The following is a 17,431-nucleotide window of genomic DNA, read 5'->3' on the forward strand; positions in this document are numbered from 1 at the left end:
CATTCAGAGACTTGCCCTGAAGCCTCTCCTGCGTTGTATTGGCTGTGGGCTGTGTTGTTGTCCTGTTGGAAGGTGAACCTTCGCCCTAGTCTGAGGTCCTGAGCGCTCTGGAGCAGGTTTTCATCAAGGATCTCTCTGTACTTTGCTCCGTTCATCTTTCCCTCGATCCTGACTAGTCTCCCAGTCCCTGCCGCTGAAAAACATCCCCACAGCATGATGCTGCCACCACCATGCTTCACCGTACGGATGGTGCCAGGTTTCCTCCATACGTGACGCTTGGCATTCAGGCCAAAGAGTTCAATCTTGGTTTCATCACACCAGATAATCTTGTTCCTCATGGTCTGAGAGTCCTTTAGATTGAGGAAAATGTTTTATTTAATCAATTTTAGAATAAGGCTGTAACGTAACAAAATGTGGAAAAAGTCAAGGGGTCTGAATACTTTCTGAATGCACTGTATATGGACACTCAATCACCTTGGTACTTTTTAATGGTAAGTTTACAAACATTATGGGGAGTATAACTGAAACTTGTATCTCATTATAGTAAGTGGTGAAATAAGTATATCTAGTTATAATTGTAATGGATTAGCAGATAATAAGAAAAGACGATCAGTTGTTACCTGGTTAAAAGAGAAGAAATCTAATATATACTGTTTACAGGAAAGTCATTCTACAACTTTAGATGAAGTTGTGTGGAAAAAGGACTGGGTGGGCGGCTAAATAATACTTCTCCCATGGTCAAAAAACTCAAAAGAGGTGATGATATTAATTAACAAAAATTTCGATCAGAATTTGCAAATTGTCCAAACAGATCCGCAAGGAAGGTGGATCCTTTTTAAATATACTATTGGACCATAAACCGACTTGGCTCATTAATCTATACGGTCCAAATAATGATGATCCACTCTTCTTTGAAAATTATTATATATGTATTTATCGAGCTTACAAGCAATACTCAACTTTATTATTATGGTGGGAGATTATAACACGGTTATAGTACCTCAATGGACCTTAAAGGAATTCACACTACAATCTATCACCCTCATGCGCTTAAGGAAATCACAAATGTTATGAATATATTGGAACTAGTAGATATATGGAGGCTTAAATATTTTGACCAAGTGAAATATATGTGGCGGAGGCTCAATCAAGCTAGTCGTCTTGACTTCTTTCACTTAGAAAGTGTTGATAGGGGACAGAATGCCATCAAACCATCAAATAATTGGCATACACATTACTCTTCCACGTGGGCCAGGATATTGGAAATTTAATCAAAGCCTAATGGATGACAACTTATTTTTAACCAATAAATAATTTATTACTGACTTTTTTCTACATAACATAGGTACAGCAGATCCCCTTATTGTATGGGACACTTTCAAATGTGCCTTTAGAGGACATGTAATTCAATACTCATCTTTAAAAGTAAAACAATTTAGGTCCAAAGAGTTCATATTAACAAAGGAAATAGAGGAACTAACAGTACAGATGGATAGCAATACAAATTGTACTATAGAGGAAAAACAAAAATAACTGGAGGAAGTTATTCAAGAAAGATCAAGTGTAAATATTATTTTAAAAAGTATGATCAACATAGAAATGCTACCAAAAAATTATTTACAGAAACTTGTTAGAGATGAGGCAGTCATTAAAAAAATAATGTTAAACACATTATTGCACACCGAGTGAGGCCATGCAATGTATTAAGCAAACTCCTGAAGATATTTAGGCTTGCCATAACAAAGGGGTTATTGACTCAAGACATTTCCGCTTTTCATTTTAAATTAATTTCAAAAAATGTCTAAAAACATAAATGCACTTTGACATTATGTGGTATTGTGTGTAGGGAATTTTTTTCTCCAATTAATTCATTTTAAATACAGGCTGTAACAACAATGTGGAAAAAGTCAAAGGGAGTGAATACTTTCTGAAGGCACTGTAGAATTGGAAGGATGTGAATTCTCACAGGACAGGAGTTGCGTGTATTCAAACTTTGTGGGCATAATCTTACAGAACTTGCACAATAACCACTATAATATTGTCTTTGGTATAAAGATTTCACTGTTGAAGAGAGAGCACGTGATTCCTCTCTGATGACACGGACAAACACTTCTGTATTGTTTCTTCCACATGTGTAAATGAACGATGTCTTCTGCATCTGCTGGGTGCCTGATTTTACTGAGTCTCCCATAGCAAAGCTGTTCTCCATTCCCCAGTCGTTATTTACCATGGTGTGTCCCCTCCACACTATCACAGTGTCTTGCCATGGCATGGCTTCCATCCTGTACTAACACGGGCCACACAGCAGGTCCTTGTCCCTGAGCCGATGCATTGACTGTGGAGGGGATTGTTGTGGGCTGCTGTGGTCTGTCTAGCCAGCGTTAGCCCAATGTGTGTTACAGTGACAGGCTCTGTTGGAGTATAACAATGTGTTCCATATTAGCCGGAGCGGGGCAGGGTTTTAAATAGACCAGTAATGATTCAGTAGGCCCAGACAGACAGAGAGCGGTTTTAGATGGGCCGTTCCAGCACTATAATAACAAGTTAGAGCATGGTGAAGACATCTCCACTTCCCTGACTCAGAACCCAGTCAGTTCCCTTGTTCGTTTACCCCTTTGCAGACATGGATTCCAGGGCAGCAAGATAACTTTTTGAGTCTTCAAAACATTAGCCTACTTTTAAGCTGTGTTTGGACATAGAGCTTTTAGAAAATTGTTTGACCACACTCACCACACTGTTTCTGAACGTTCACTTTTTCATTCTGTTCAAATAACACAGTGAACCATGTTAACTAGCCTACAAGAACCGGGGTTAGTGCCAAGATAATTTGCGTACAAACTCTCTGCAGAATTTAGCTTAACATGCAATTCAAATCCAAAGATGGCCTCCTGTGTATTTTGACATTGGTAATTGGTGAACTCTGCTCTACAAGGATGCCCTGGGGATATTGGTGGCTACAGTGGGATGACCTTGGCTCACTGAAGTGTAGCCTTCTACTTAGGGCTGGCAACATTACCGTATAACCGTGTAACCGATGGTTATGGATGAAAACCGCCATAACATTTAAATATATACACTACATGACCTAAAGTATGTGGACACTTGCTCGTTGAATATCTCATTCCAAAATCATGGGCATTAATATGGAGTTGGTCCCCCCTTTGCAGCTATAACAGCCTCCACTCTTCTGGGAAGGCTTTCCACTAGATGTAGGAACATTGCTTCGGGGACTTGCTTCCATTCAGCCACGAGCATTAGTGAGGTCAGGTACTGATGTTGGGCGATTAGGCCTGGCTCACAATCGGCGTTCCAGTTAATCTCAAAGGTGTTCGATGGGGTTGAGGTCAGGGCTCTGTGCAGGCCAGTCAAGTTCTTCCACACCGATCTCAACAAACCATTTCTGTATGGACCTCGCTTTGTGCACAGGGGCATTGTTATGCTGAAACAGGAAAGGGTCTTCCCCAAACTGTTGCCACAAAGTTGGAAGCACAGAATCATCTAGAATGTCATTGTAAGTTGTAGCGTTAAGATTTCCCTTCACTGGAACTAAAGGGCCTAGCCCGAACCTTGAAAAACAGCCCCAGACCATTATTCCTCCTCTACCAAACTTTACAGTTGGCACTATGCATTGGGGCAGGTAGCGTTCTCCAAGTATCCGCCAAACCCAGATCCATCTGTCGGACTGCCAGATGGTGAAGCGTGATTCATCCCTCCAGAGAACGCGTTTCCACTGCTCCAGAGTCCAATAGCGGCGAGCTTTACTCCACTCCAACCTAAGCTTGGCATTGCGCATGGAGGTTTGTGTGCGGCTGCTCGGCCATGGAAACCCATTTCATGTAGCTCCCGACGAACAGCTCTTGTGCTGACGTTGCTTCCAGAGGCAGTTTGGAACTCATTAGTGAGTTTTGCAACCGAGGACAGATGATTCTTATGCGCTATGCTCTTCAGCACTTGGCGGCCCCGTTCTATGAGTTTGTGTGGCCTACCACTTCGCGGCTGAGCCGTTGTTGCTCCTAGACGTTTCCACTTCACAATAACAGCACTTACAGTTGAGCGGGGCAGCTCTAGAAGGGCAGAAATTTGACGAACTGACTTGTTGGAAAGGTGGCATCCTATGACGGTGCCACGTTGAAAGTCAGAGCTCTTCAGTAAGGACATTCTACTGCCAATGTTTTTGTCTATGGAGATTTCATGGCTGTGTTCCCGATTTTATACACCTGTCAGCAACGGGCTGAAATAGCCAAGTTCACTAATTTGAAGTTGTGGCCACATACTTTTGGCCATGTAATGTATGTCATCGCTGAAAACAACATTTTTACATTTTTTGTCATTTAGCAGACGCTCTTATCCAGAGCGACTTACAGGAGCAATTAGGATTAAGTGCCTTGCTCAAGGGCACATCGACAGATTTTTCACCTAGTCTGCTAGGGGATTAGAACCAGCGACCTTTCGGTTACTGGCACAACGCTCTTAACCACTAAGCTACCTGCCGCCCCAACAACAATGCAACGATGCATGAAAATAAAAAAAAAGGCATGGAGAATGACAACAACAAGAAGTGTTATGATTCTTCTCCTTTGGGATCGAACAGCCTTGACAGACAGATCCTTCATTAGCATATTCCTCTGCTCACCCATAAGGTGGCAAATCACAGGCTTTGTGGCGATTGTTTCAAAACAATCGGCGTGACGCCAGGAAGGAGAATACCGGTTACGTAACTCTTGGGAAACTAACGGCACAAAACAACAGGAGAAGTGCATCTGAAATTATGCATTACAGAAGTGAAGTAAAAATACTATAACACCTAGGCCTATTTGGGGATGACATGTTTTGTTTTGCTCTTTATTTTTTAAGAAATATGATAGGCGTCGTCTCAAGAAATAGGATGGGTTTCTCTGTTAGCATGCGTCAGTAAATGAGAGGTGAAATCTCAGGGCCATTCGACTGTACTGTCAGCACTCTGAATTAAACAACCAGACACCTCTGAGCCCATCGAATCAATTTCACATGCTGCTGTTGACTCCTACCTTGTCAGAGTTTGTCTCCATACTATCAGACAATTACTACATGTCATCAGAGACCTTGGCTCCATTGTCAGAGTAAACAAAACAAAACATTGTGAGAAAACAAATGTCTCCCAAAGGTGGTTCACGTTGTTATCATGATTATGTTCTCATTCACTTGAGACTCTAGGGTGTTCCACCAGATAATTAATATTTGAGATAAGGGTTTTTACAAACAATCATGAAACTCAGAGTGAAATGAAGAGCACGCAACTTAGACTTCCATGTAAATCATTAATTGACGTCGAAGGCAGACTTTCAGTCATTTTCAGTGAGAAACCTTCCATGTACGATTCCACCATCATGGAGACGCAGCCAAAGGTGTAAGGCCAAATGTCAAACCAAAGTCAATGTGAGAGGAAGGACAAAGTGGGAGTTCCTCTCACATGCTCTTGCTAATGACACAATATAATTCCCTCCAGTGGGGCAGGGGCTTATTGTTCTTAGCTGTGTGCAGTCCTGTGGCCAGAAGGAAACTCAACTACCATACGCAGACAGGGGACACGAGAAGGAACTTTCCCAGACTCAGCTCACGCTTAAGGGAAATATTGTCATAATTGTGGTTGCTGAGATAGCAACAGGAGTAACGTTACTAATGCTAGCGAAAGCATACATTGCCAAGACGCACAAATAATCATGAGAGAAGTGTGCAGGTTTGAGGTTTTGAATACCCCTTCGGTAAAATTCCCATTTGTATGAGGATTGCTAGGAAAACATATTTCATTGGAACAACATTTGAATTGAAATAAATGGAGCCTTAGAAAATGAATATGATCCAAGGTAATCTACAGTAGGCCAAACCATATTGTTAGCTAAAGGATGCATAATGAGAGTTCTGATCCAGCCTATGACAATGAAGGTTTGTTGAATGTGATGGACCACCCACAAGTGTGACCAAGACTGAGAATATTATATCTCAATTGCATAACACTACACAGTCCTTATGTCAACAACCTACATCATGAAGGACTACCGACAGTATTTCACCTCAGTAATTTGGTGTAAAGTAAAAGAGGAAATGGACGGACAGGAGTCCACATCGAGATGCAAAACAACAATATCTGAATGGTACAGGGCAGTTTTGATTACACACGAGTGCCCACAGGAGTTGGACACAATACTTTCTCCTGACATGCACACGCCACTGTAGGAGGTTCTAAAACAACATGATTACCCCCATGCTTGGATCAGCTTCAGAACTCAATATCACTCCACATTTTGTGTGTGAACACACTTCTGTAGCTCTGAATTTGTTCACCCTCTTTCCATAAAGCACAAAGATAGAGGGGGAAAAGAAAGTGCTTGGAAGATTAAAGGGATTTTTGATTTGCACCGTTTGACTCTTTCTCTCGCACGCCCTCTTTCTCCTCCTCTATATGATGTATTTCAAAGCTTTCTCCAGACCAGGTGGGTGAAGCCCTCTTGAGAAATCAGACCCTTCAGTCCCCCAGTCAGATCTGCTTTCCGGAGTGCCACCTTGGAGAGAGAGGGTTACCATGGTAATCCAATATGCATGGTACAAAAACGAGTGCTGTCTTTAACTGCTTCATTTAGGGACAAGCGAGCTGAAGTCGTTTACAGATGAAAAGGCTTGCAGATTGGATCAAACAACACATCATCCTCTATATCCCTCCAGATCGCATCCTAATTGTGAAACTTTGTTAATTGTCGAAGTGGTGAGGAGAAAGGAGGAGAACTGTACGTGGTCGTCACGCTTGGCTGAAGGGCTGACTGGGTTTGCAGTAGTGGAGGGAGATATACTCAAAGGACAATCTCTCCATATGTATGCACAGTAGAAGAGCTGTGGCGGTCATGGCATTTTGGATGATGGTAATTGGCCAGCCAAATGACCATGGTCACTGTAAAAACCGTTTGAGTATCACATGTTCTCCTCCGCTCCTGACTGCATGTGCTGCCATAGAAATAGAATGAATTATTTATATGTGTGCTGCTGCTGCAGGTAGGCGGGCATTGCTTCGGAAACCTAAGGCTCTTTGCTACAACACCTTGCTTGTTGCAGCAAGGAGAAACAAAGTTTTATCACATCATGTTAAGAGTCCATGTTACCGCAGAAATGGACTCAACTGCACGAATGCCCGGCCACCCCATCTTCAGTCAGCTGTTCGTTCCACAATATCCACTTGTGGTAAACCATGGGGTGTTGGGTTGAGCGCACAGAGATGGACACAGAGACAGGGAGGTTCTAGTCAGAAAACACGACTTTACTATGCAACAAAAAATTAAAGTAACAACCGTGGATCTCCGAGAGCTTCGTTCCCCTCTGTCGGCTCACTCCTTGCCTCTCTCTTTCTCTCTCCCGAGGTGTGCCACGGTGCTCCATTTATGTGGTCTGCTCGGCTGGTTGGCACTCTCCCCTAAATACCCGTAATTGGTGCCCTCAGCGTCGGGGTGCCCAGCCCGGGTACTCCCAGCAGAGGGAGCCAACGTCGCGGCACGTACCTCACCTCTATCACCAACCCCCGGGGTAGACCTCCCGGGATACCACACACTATATATATACTAAAGTGGACACCCCTTCAAATTAGTGGATTCTGCTATTTCAGCCACACCCGTTGCTGACAGGTGTATAAAATCGAGCACACAGCCATGCAATCTCCATAGACAAACATTGGCAGTAGAATGGCCTTACTGAAGAGCTCAGAGACTTTCAACGTGGCACCATCGTCATAGGATGCCACCTTTCCAACAAGTCAGTTCGTCAAATTTCTGCCCTGCTAGAGCTGCCCCAGTCAACTCTAAGTACGGTTATTGTGAAGTGGAAACATTTAGGAGCAACAACGGCTCAGCCACAAAGTGGTAGGCCACACAAGGTCACAGAACGGGACCGCTGAAGCGCGTATCGCGTAAAAATTGTCTGTCCTCAGTTGCAACACTCACTACCGAGTTCCAAACTGCCTCTGGAAGCAACGTCAACACAATAACTGTTTGTCAGGAGCTTCATGAAATGGGTTTCCATGGCCGAGCATACGCACACAAGTCTGAAATCTCCATGCGCAATGCCAAGTGTCGGCTAGAGTAGTGTAAAGCTCGCCACCATTGGACTCTGGAAACGCGTTCTCTGGGAAACGCGTTCTCTGGAGTGATGAATCACGCTTCACCATCTGGCAGTCCGACGGACGAATCTGGGTTTGGCAAATGCCAGGAGAACGCTACCTGCCCCAATGAGTAGTGCCAACTGTAAAATTTGGTGGAGGAGAAATAATGCTCTGGGGGCGTTTTTTCATGGTTCGAGCTAGGCCCCTTAGTTCCAGTGACAGGAAAGCTTAACGCTACAGCATACAATGACATTCTAGACGATTCTGTGCTTCCAACTTTGTGGCAACAGTTTGGGGAAGGCCCTTTCCTGTTTCAGCATGACAACAGTTTTTTTGCTACAGCGCTAATCTGCTGTACCTGCGCCAAAACTCTGGTATTTGTCTAAAATGTTTTCAGCTATTTTATTTCCCTGACTGATCAAAACTAGTTTTATCATGTTCTCTCATGTTCTCTCATGTTCTCTCTGCAGCAGACATACAGTATAGTGAGCAACATGTTTGAAACATCAAATTGCTATAAAATCGCAGTATCGAATCACAATACATATAGAATCGTGAGAATCAAAATACATATCGTATCGGCACTTAAGTATCATCATATTATCCTATCGTCAGGTCCCTGGCAATTCCCAGCCTTACTTTCTATGATTTGAATCTTTTCTATAAGACTCTCCACCTCCCCTCCCCACTTACCAAGTGATGCAGTAGCTGTTTAATACATTTTGGGAGAATTGCTTTGCTGTCGGTATTGTATGACTGTTGGATGAGCAAACTGGATAAAGAGCATCCTCGCTGGTATAATGATGACCTCTCTTTGTACCCTCTGACCTTTCTGAATTGGTTCATCACTTCTCTTCTATTATCCATGATTGTTTTCGGAAATATTTTGATCTGGAGAAGTTGAATTGACCCCTGTGTAATCCATGATATAGGATTGGATCCCTTCATGTCATGGCTGGCTGACTATTTCTGGCTTTGCAATTTGAAAGTATTCAGACACCTTGACTTTTTCCACATGTTGTTACATTATAGCCTTATTCTAAAATGGATAAAAACAATTTTCCCCCTCATCAATCTACACACAATACCCCATAAAAACATTTTTGCTTTGTTATTTTTTAAATTTTTCAAGAGATGTTCGATTGGGTTCAAGTCCGGGCTCTGGCTGGGCAGCCCCAAGGACATTCAGAGACTTGTCCCGAAGCCACTCCTGCGGTGTCTTGGCTGTGTGCCTAGGGTCGTTGTCCTGTTGGAAGGGGAACCTTCACCCCAGTCTGAGGTCCTGAGAGCTCTGGAGCAGGTTTTCATCAAGGATCTTGCTGTACTTTGCTCCGTTCATCTTTCCCTCGATCCTGGCTAGTCCCTTGTTGCTGAAAAACATCCCCACAGCATGATGCTGCCACCCCCATGCTTCACCGTAGGGATGGTGCCAGGTTTACTCCAGGCGTGATGCTTGGCATTCAGGCCAAAGAGTTAAATCTTGGTTTCATCAGACTAGAGAATCTTGTTTCTCATGGCCTGAGAGTCCTTTAGGTGCCTTTTGGAAAACTCCAAGTGGTTTGCCAAGATAAAATAAAATAAAATAAAGTCTAAATAAAACAAAACAAATAGTAAGTTTGAATGACACTGAGGGGCAGTGTTGTCACAGCTAATGCTGATGCCACGCAGGTGTTTGTACATATGCATATACACACACGTGCACATACACGGACACACACACGCAAATAGTGCCATACATGCACTCAAACATATTCAGTTGGCCTTGCTGTTAATATTTTTGTTGTGCTTGATGTCTTTTTTGTTTTTTTGCATTGTTTTATTCTGTTTTCTTTTGTCTTTCTCTTTTTTGTATTTTCTTCATTTTGTTGGTTATTGGTGCATTGAGGGACGGGCTTGGGGGGGACGGTGGTCTTGGGGGTGGGGAATGGAATTATTATATTTTTCTCGGGGGGGGGGGGGGGGGGTCTCGGATGGTTGAGGGGCAGCTTTCGGGGAACTGGTGGGGGGATCTTGGAGGGCTGGTGGCTTGGCGGTTGGGAGCCTGGGCCAGTGGCTGATAGGTCGCTGGTTCGGATCCCCGTTTTCGACCTTGTGGGAGATCTGTCGACGTGCCCTTGAGCAGGTTGTTGACCCTGGTTGCTTCTGTGAGTCGCTCTGGATGGGAGTCTGTTAAATCAAATCAAATCAACCCTTAACCAACAGTGCATTTATTTTTAATAAAAAAGTAAAATAAAACAACAACAAAAAAGTGTTGAGAAAAAAAGAGCAGAAGTAAAATAAAATAACAGTAGGGAGGCTATATATACAGGGGGGTACCGGTGCAGAGTCAATGTGCGGGGGCACCGGCTAGATGAGGTAGTTGAAGTAATATGTACATGTGGGTAGAGTTAATGTGACTGTGCATAAATAATTAACAGAGTAGCAGCAGCGTAAAAAGATGGGGTGGGGGGGCAGTGCAAATAGCCCGGGTAGCCATGATTAGCTGTTCAGGAGTCTTATGGCTTGGGGGTAGAAGCTGTTTAGAAGTCTTTTGGACCTAGACTTGGCACTCCGGTACTGCTTAGATGACTAATGTGATGTAGATGTTGAGCGGCTTCACTGCAGGTAGATTGTATGTTTTAATATTCAATAATAATATATGTATTTATTTATTTTACTCCCAAACGGGCTGTCATGTGCCTTTTTACTGAGGAGTGGCTTCCGTCTGGCCACTACCATAAAGGCCTGATAGGTGGAGTGCTGCAGAGATGGTTGTCCTTCTGGAAGGTTCTCCCATCTCTACAGAGGAACTCTGGAGCTCTGTCAGAGTGACCATCGGGTTCTTGGTCACCTCCCTGACCAAGGCCCTTCTCGCCCAATTGCTCAGTTTGGCCGGGCTGCTCTAGGATGAGTCTTGGTGGTTCCAAACTTCTTCAATTTAGGAATGATGGAGGCCGCTGTGTTCTTGGGGACCTTCAATGATGCAGAAATGTTTTGGTACCTTTCCCCAGATCTGTGCCTCAACACAATCCTGTCTCGGAGCTCTACGGACAATACCTTCGACCACATGGCTTGGTTTTTGCTCTGACATACACTGTCAACTGTGGGACATTATATAGACAGGTGTGTGCCTTTCCAAATCATGTCCAATCAATTGAATTTACCACAGGTGGACTTCAATCCAGTTGTAGAAACATCTCAAGGATGATCAATGGAAACAGAATGCACTTGAGCTCAATTTCGAGTCTCATAGCAAAGGGTCTGAATACTTATGTAAATAAGGTATTTCAGATTTTAATTTTTAATAAATTAGCAAAAACATATAACCTGTTCGCTTTGTCATTATGGGGTATTGTGTGTATATTGATGAGGGAAAAAAAGTAATTTCATTTTAGAATAAGGCTGTAACAAAATGTGGAAAAAGTCAAGGGGTCTGAATACTTTCCGAATGCACTGTAGGTAGGTGTTACTAGTCAAGAAGAACCATTTTAAGAAACCAGTTCCACTTTGTAGACGCATACTGTTGCTGGGTGAACAGACAGTGTTTCCAGTGCTCACTGGAAATCTTGTAATATCAAAATGAACAGAGTAGGTCAAACCAGAAGCATCACAGGGCTCAGGTAGAAAACAGGATGTCCAGCCCAGTCCCTGACTATCTGTCACAACCTGAGAGCAAAGGCCACTATTTTCACTATCAGATACAGCTGTATAAATGGACATGTACAATATATCCAAACATCTCCCCTCACCAGGGAGATACTATCACAACAAACAGGATGATGCAAAGAAAAGACAGGGATCGAGCCCTACCTATGTTATTAAAAAGATAACGTGAAAAACAGGAGGGCTTGGTCCGACTTCAGACGATTCCACGAAAAGGCCACAGACATGTCGGTAACCGATAGCAACCTACCCATATGGTATTGTGGAAATGAAACTCAGAACAGAGGAGTGACCTAAACAGGGCCTATCTATCCAGGATGACACAACGACAGATGGGGAGAGTGGAAACAGGGGCCTGGCGCTTGGGCTTGCAAAAACAACAAGGGAGCACGTTGGCCCTTCCGTAAGATATCTGGCAGCTTGGATCCAGCTATGCATGCATGCAGTGGTCCGGACACATGAAGGAACTCTGAGCAGGATGATCTGTAAACACTGAGCTTTGATCCCTGGGAAGAGTCACGTCTGGAATGCAGGGGGGTGAGGGGAATAGCCCAGGACATTGTGGTGGTGTCACAGGGCAGGATATGGATACGGGATTGTTGGCCCCAGGCCATACCATGAGTGAGTTCCTCTTTGGCACAACCACATCTGAGTTGATTTATACTTTCCCCCTTTCTCAAGATAGTACTTTAAGAGAAGATTATCTACCACAAGGTTTTAGGTGTTCTTGATATCCACTTAGATTTAGTCGACAGCGGACTGGAAGCAATACATCACTTTTATCAAGAAAAATTGTGTTGCTTTTTTTTTGGGTTCGAGTTGCGTCTGGCGACGTGTAAAAGGTGTCAGCAATCCATAACCGCAGACGCTGACAAGACCAATGAAGTCAGCATTTTATTTTCTTTGAGTTACACTGCACCTTATCATACTGTCAGACACTGTGTGGTTGTGTTAAAGGGGATAGCTCCCATTGGAAGTAAATGAAAGATAAGTGGACATATTCTTACTGGGTAACTATGATAATGTCAAAGGCCCGGCCACAAGGAGGCCCAGTCTACATTAGGCAGGGCTTTCTCTCAGGAAAAAGTGCTTGTTATATTCTGTTACTTTTGGTGATAAGCCTATGCTGTTTTTTTTGCAAAACAGCCAATGGCTATTGTTAGTGAACTCTAGTCTGTATTCCTGAACACAGCTGCTATGGAGTAAACTTGTCACTCTGTTCAAAACGGCACTTTCTTTTTAGGAACATTTGGCATCTAACTTAGTTCCATCAACAGCCTACTTTCTCCATTAAATATCATGTTACTTTTAAACTAAACATTACGTTATTTTCTATCCACAGTGACGAATAAGAAGCCGTCCCATGTGTCCATCACCAAGGTGAAGCAGTTCCAGGGCTCCTCGTCCTTTGCTAAGAGGTCAATGTGGACCATAGACCAGCTGAGACAGGTCAACGGCTGTGACCCCAACAGAGTGAGTTTACAGTACACTGAACTTCTGTCTCTAGGGATTCATTTTTCCTGACCACATGACCAGACTATTTCAGCAGGGCAAATTCCAAATCAACCCCTAGCGACTGGTTCATGAGTGCAGTCTTTTTCTATCTCTCTTTGTTTCTATCGTTCTGTCTCTCTTTCCAAGGACTGTCCGGAGTTTGACTTGGTGTTCGACAATGCCTTTGACCAGTGGGTGGCTGGTTCGGCCGGTGAGAAGTGCACCTTTATCCAGATCCTCCACCACACCTGCCAGCGCTACAGCTCTCAGAGCAAGCCAGAGTTTGTCAATTGTCAGCCCAAACTGCTGGGAGGTAAGAGACATAGTGACAAGAAACATCATCGCTTTCGCTAACTGTGTGAAAGTGTCAGATCTAGTGTTCTCACTCAAAGGTTTGTGGACTGGTTTTTCAACTTCTAGAAAAGGAAAACTCTTCAATTTTAAGGCATTCTACTGAAAAGTACTTAATTCTGTGTGTAGAGAATGTTCAGATCTGATTTATATAACGACAGTAATTATTCCCATTGGCTTTGCGGAATATTCAGTTTGAGGATTTTTTTATCCTGAGATGATGGAAAAGCCAGTCCACTGAGAACTAAGCTTTTGGAAAAATAACACACTCCCACACCCTTTAATAACTAAACATAAACACAAGCTTATTAAAAAAACATACTTCACATTCCTAAGTTCACAACGCAACCAATTCCCTTATGATTTGGACACCTACACAAGCCATATGTAGTCATTTCCGGGGTGTAGCGTGTTAAAGTTACAGAGGAGGCAGAAGGTACTGGTAGAGATGGAAAGTTTCCTCTGTGTTCCAGGGAGTTGTGTAAGACCCTGCTCCTCTTCTTAATCAGCTATTGATCTGTTTACTCTCTAGCCTCATCTTTGAACAACACTCAGGCTCTTTTATTATTCATGGTGGTATTTATGGTAACACATCCTGATCCTCTGAACCCATGGTCTCTAGCTCCATGGTATTTAGCTCCATGGTCTCTAGCTCCATGGTCTCTAGCTCCATGGTCTCTCCCCAGTGGTCTCTAGCTCCATGGTCTCTCCCCAGTGGTCTCTAGCTCCATGGTCTCTAGCTCCATGGTCTCTCCCCAGTGGTGTCTAGCTCCATGGTCTTTAGCTCCATGGTCTTTAGCTCCATGGTCCCTAGCTCCATGGTCTCTAGCTCCATGGTCTCTAGCTCCATGGTCTCTAGCTCCATGGTCTCTCCCTAGTAGTTTCTAGCTCCATGGTCTCTCCCCAGTGGTCTCTAGCTCCATGGTCTCTAGCTCCATGGTCTCTAGCTCCATGGTCTCTCCCCAGTTGTCTCTAGCTCCATGGTCTCTAGCTCCATGGTCTCTCTCCAGTGGTCTCTAGCTCCATGGTCTCTCCCTAGTAGTTTCTAGCTCCATGGTCTCTCCCCAGTGGTCTCTAGCTCCATGGTCTCTAGCTCCATGGTCTCTAGCTCCATGGTCTCTCCCCAGTTGTCTCTAGCTCCATGGTCTCTAGCTCCATGGTCTCTCTCCAGTGGTCTCTAGCTCCATGGTCTCTAGCTCCATGGTCTCTAGCTCCATGGTCTCTAGCTCCATGGTCTCTCCCCAGTGGTCTCTAGCTCCATGGTCTCTAGCTCCATGGTCTCTAGCTCCATGGTCTCTAGCTCCATGGTCTCTAGCTCCATGGTCTCTAGCTCCATGGTCTCTCCCCAATTGTCTCTAGCTCCATGGTCTCTCCCCAGTGGTCTCTAGCTCCATGGTCTCTAGCTCCATGGTCTCTAGCTCCATGGTCTCTAGCTCCATGGTCTCTAGCTCCATGGTCTCTCCCCAGTGGTCTCTAGCTCCATGGTCTCTAGCGCCATGGTCTCTCCCCAGTGGTGTCTAGCTCCATGGTCTTTAGCTCCATGGTCTTTAGCTCCATGGTCTCTAGCTCCATGGTCTCTAGCTCCATGGTCTCTCCCCAGTGGTCTCTAGCTCCATGGTCTCTAGCTCCATAGTCTCTCCCCAATGGTCTCTAGCTCCATGGTCTCTCCCCAGTAGTTTCTAGCTCCATGGTCTCCCCCCAGTAGTTGCTAGCTCCATGGTCTCTCCCCAATGGTCTCTAGCTCCATTGACTCTAGCTACATGGTATCTAGCTCTTGTGTGGTGGGACCTGAGAAGGTAGCTATAAGAGAGAGACGTATCAAATCTGAGTTTATTAGCTATAAGAGAGAGAGAGAGATCAAATGTAATTAAATGCGATTGAATCTGCATAAATATGCTGTTGAAGTTTCCTCCACTCCTCATGGCTATGTGCCTATGCCACATTCTCCCTCCCACATCATAAACCACAGCTTGAATATTTTTCTTCCTTATTTAACTTGTGCAGTGTGACCCCTGACATATACAGTTGTGTATTGCTTGCTGGGATGTAGTTATAGTTTGGGTAGTGGTGTCAGGGAGGGTATTGTACTCTGTGGGCTGAGGAATAAGATTGAATATAAGCCACAGATGTTATCTCTAATTCTCTCAGCTCAGCTAGACACCTCCAGTTAAATGGCAATCTGCATACTGGGTCTAATGGGATGTACTGTAGCCTATCAGGGCTGTGCTACAGCTAGTAGATTATACAATTAATATATACACTGAGTATACAAAACATTATGTTATGCTCTTTCCATAACATAGACTGACCAGGTGAATCCAGGTGAAAGCTATGATCCCTTATTGTTAAATCCACTTCAATCAGTGTAAATAAAGGGGAGGAGACAGGATAAAGGATTTTTAAGCATTGAGACAATTGAGACATGGATTGTGTAGGTGTGCCATTCCGAAGGGTGAATGGGCAAGACAAATTTAAGTGCCTTTGAACAGGGTATGCTAGTAGGTGCCAGGTGCGCCGGTTGTGTCAAGAACTGCAACGCTGCTGGGTTTTTCACGCTCAACAGATTCCTGTGTGTATCAAGAATAGTCATCCACCCAAAGGACATCCAGCCAACTTGGCACAACTGTGGGAAGCATTGGAGTCAACATGGGCCAGCATCCCTGTGAAATGCTTTTGACACCTTGTAGAGTCTATTCCCCGACGAATTGAGGCAGTTCTGAGGGCAAAAGAGGGGAGCTTGCAACTCAATATTAGGAAGATGTTCCTAATGTTTGGTATACTCAGTGTGCAACAACAGAAAGGCCTATACATGTGTAGTACACATCAAACCCTTTACACAAAGCACTCTCAATATTGGTTTCTTATGGATCATTAGCTCCAGTATTTCGCATCGGTTATTAATTGTTTTTATGTCAACCTGCTCAACCCGTAATTGACTTGAGAGATTAGTTTCACTATCAGTATCCAATCCCCGATTCTGCTATCAATTGAATACATTTTATATAAGATACAGGCTTTAGAAAGAAATTGACCTGACATTGCCCTTCCTCCCCAGTCTTCTCACATGAAACTCTCATCTCCATTGCCATAATGAGTAGCTTGACTGCCAGCCGAAGTGACAGCCCAGCCAGAGACCTAGTGAGAGGAGGGAGAGGACGCCAGAGTGCTGCCACCACTGTCCTCTCCAGTTTAAGTCTCACACCAGTGCAAAACAAAAATCATGACGCTGCTCAGGTGTGGGACAATAACTGTGTGGGATGCCTCTCTTCTGACTCACCTACCTGGGGATGAAAGAAAACCAACTACAAAGTTCTCAGTTTAGTGGAACAGGACCACAGTCAAGATTCATACACATGCAGTAATAGATTAGAAAGTTTGCTATAGATATAGTTCAACCCTTTAGTGGAACTAGGTATCTACAATATTGTATTGCACAGGACTGTAGTAAAATAAATTTAGTTACACTGGACTTGTACCTTCCCAGATAACAAGAACATTCCGTCAGTCAATGTAACAATGAACATGGTTCATCCCATTGAACCTGACCTGATTTGTCACAAAGAACACAAATCGAGTCAACGGGTCAGAGGCACCATGTTGTTGTTTATCAGAGGCACCATGTTGTTGTTTACACACTACCTTGTTGGGGTTGACATGGTCACGATAATGGTGCTTATTGTTGTTTGTGTGTTGAAGGCTTGTATAGATTAGTTGTCGTGACTGAGGTGCCTTTGATAACATCTTATTACTACGCAGCTAGAACACACAGGGGCTAATGACCCACTGGAGGATTCTGGGTTATTGCCCTTTCTTTGCTGATTAGAT

At 43.9% G+C, this 17,431-nt stretch overlaps 1 protein-coding gene across 1 annotated transcript in view; it reads left to right on the top strand.

Annotated features, from left to right (window-relative positions):
* Positions 1 to 17,431, top strand: part of LOC311103106 (syntaxin-binding protein 6-like) — a 139,443-nt gene that overhangs the window by 100,379 nt on the left and 21,633 nt on the right. The window contains exons 3-4 of the mRNA XM_084144643.1: positions 13,104 to 13,234; positions 13,403 to 13,568. Coding sequence (XP_084000769.1) covers positions 13,104 to 13,234; positions 13,403 to 13,568 — 297 coding nt within the window. The remainder of the gene's footprint in view (positions 1 to 13,103; positions 13,235 to 13,402; positions 13,569 to 17,431) is intronic.

This window comes from Coregonus lavaretus (assembly GCF_964263955.1).
Source record: "Coregonus lavaretus genome assembly, chromosome: 27".
NCBI lineage: Eukaryota > Metazoa > Chordata > Actinopteri > Salmoniformes > Salmonidae > Coregonus > Coregonus lavaretus.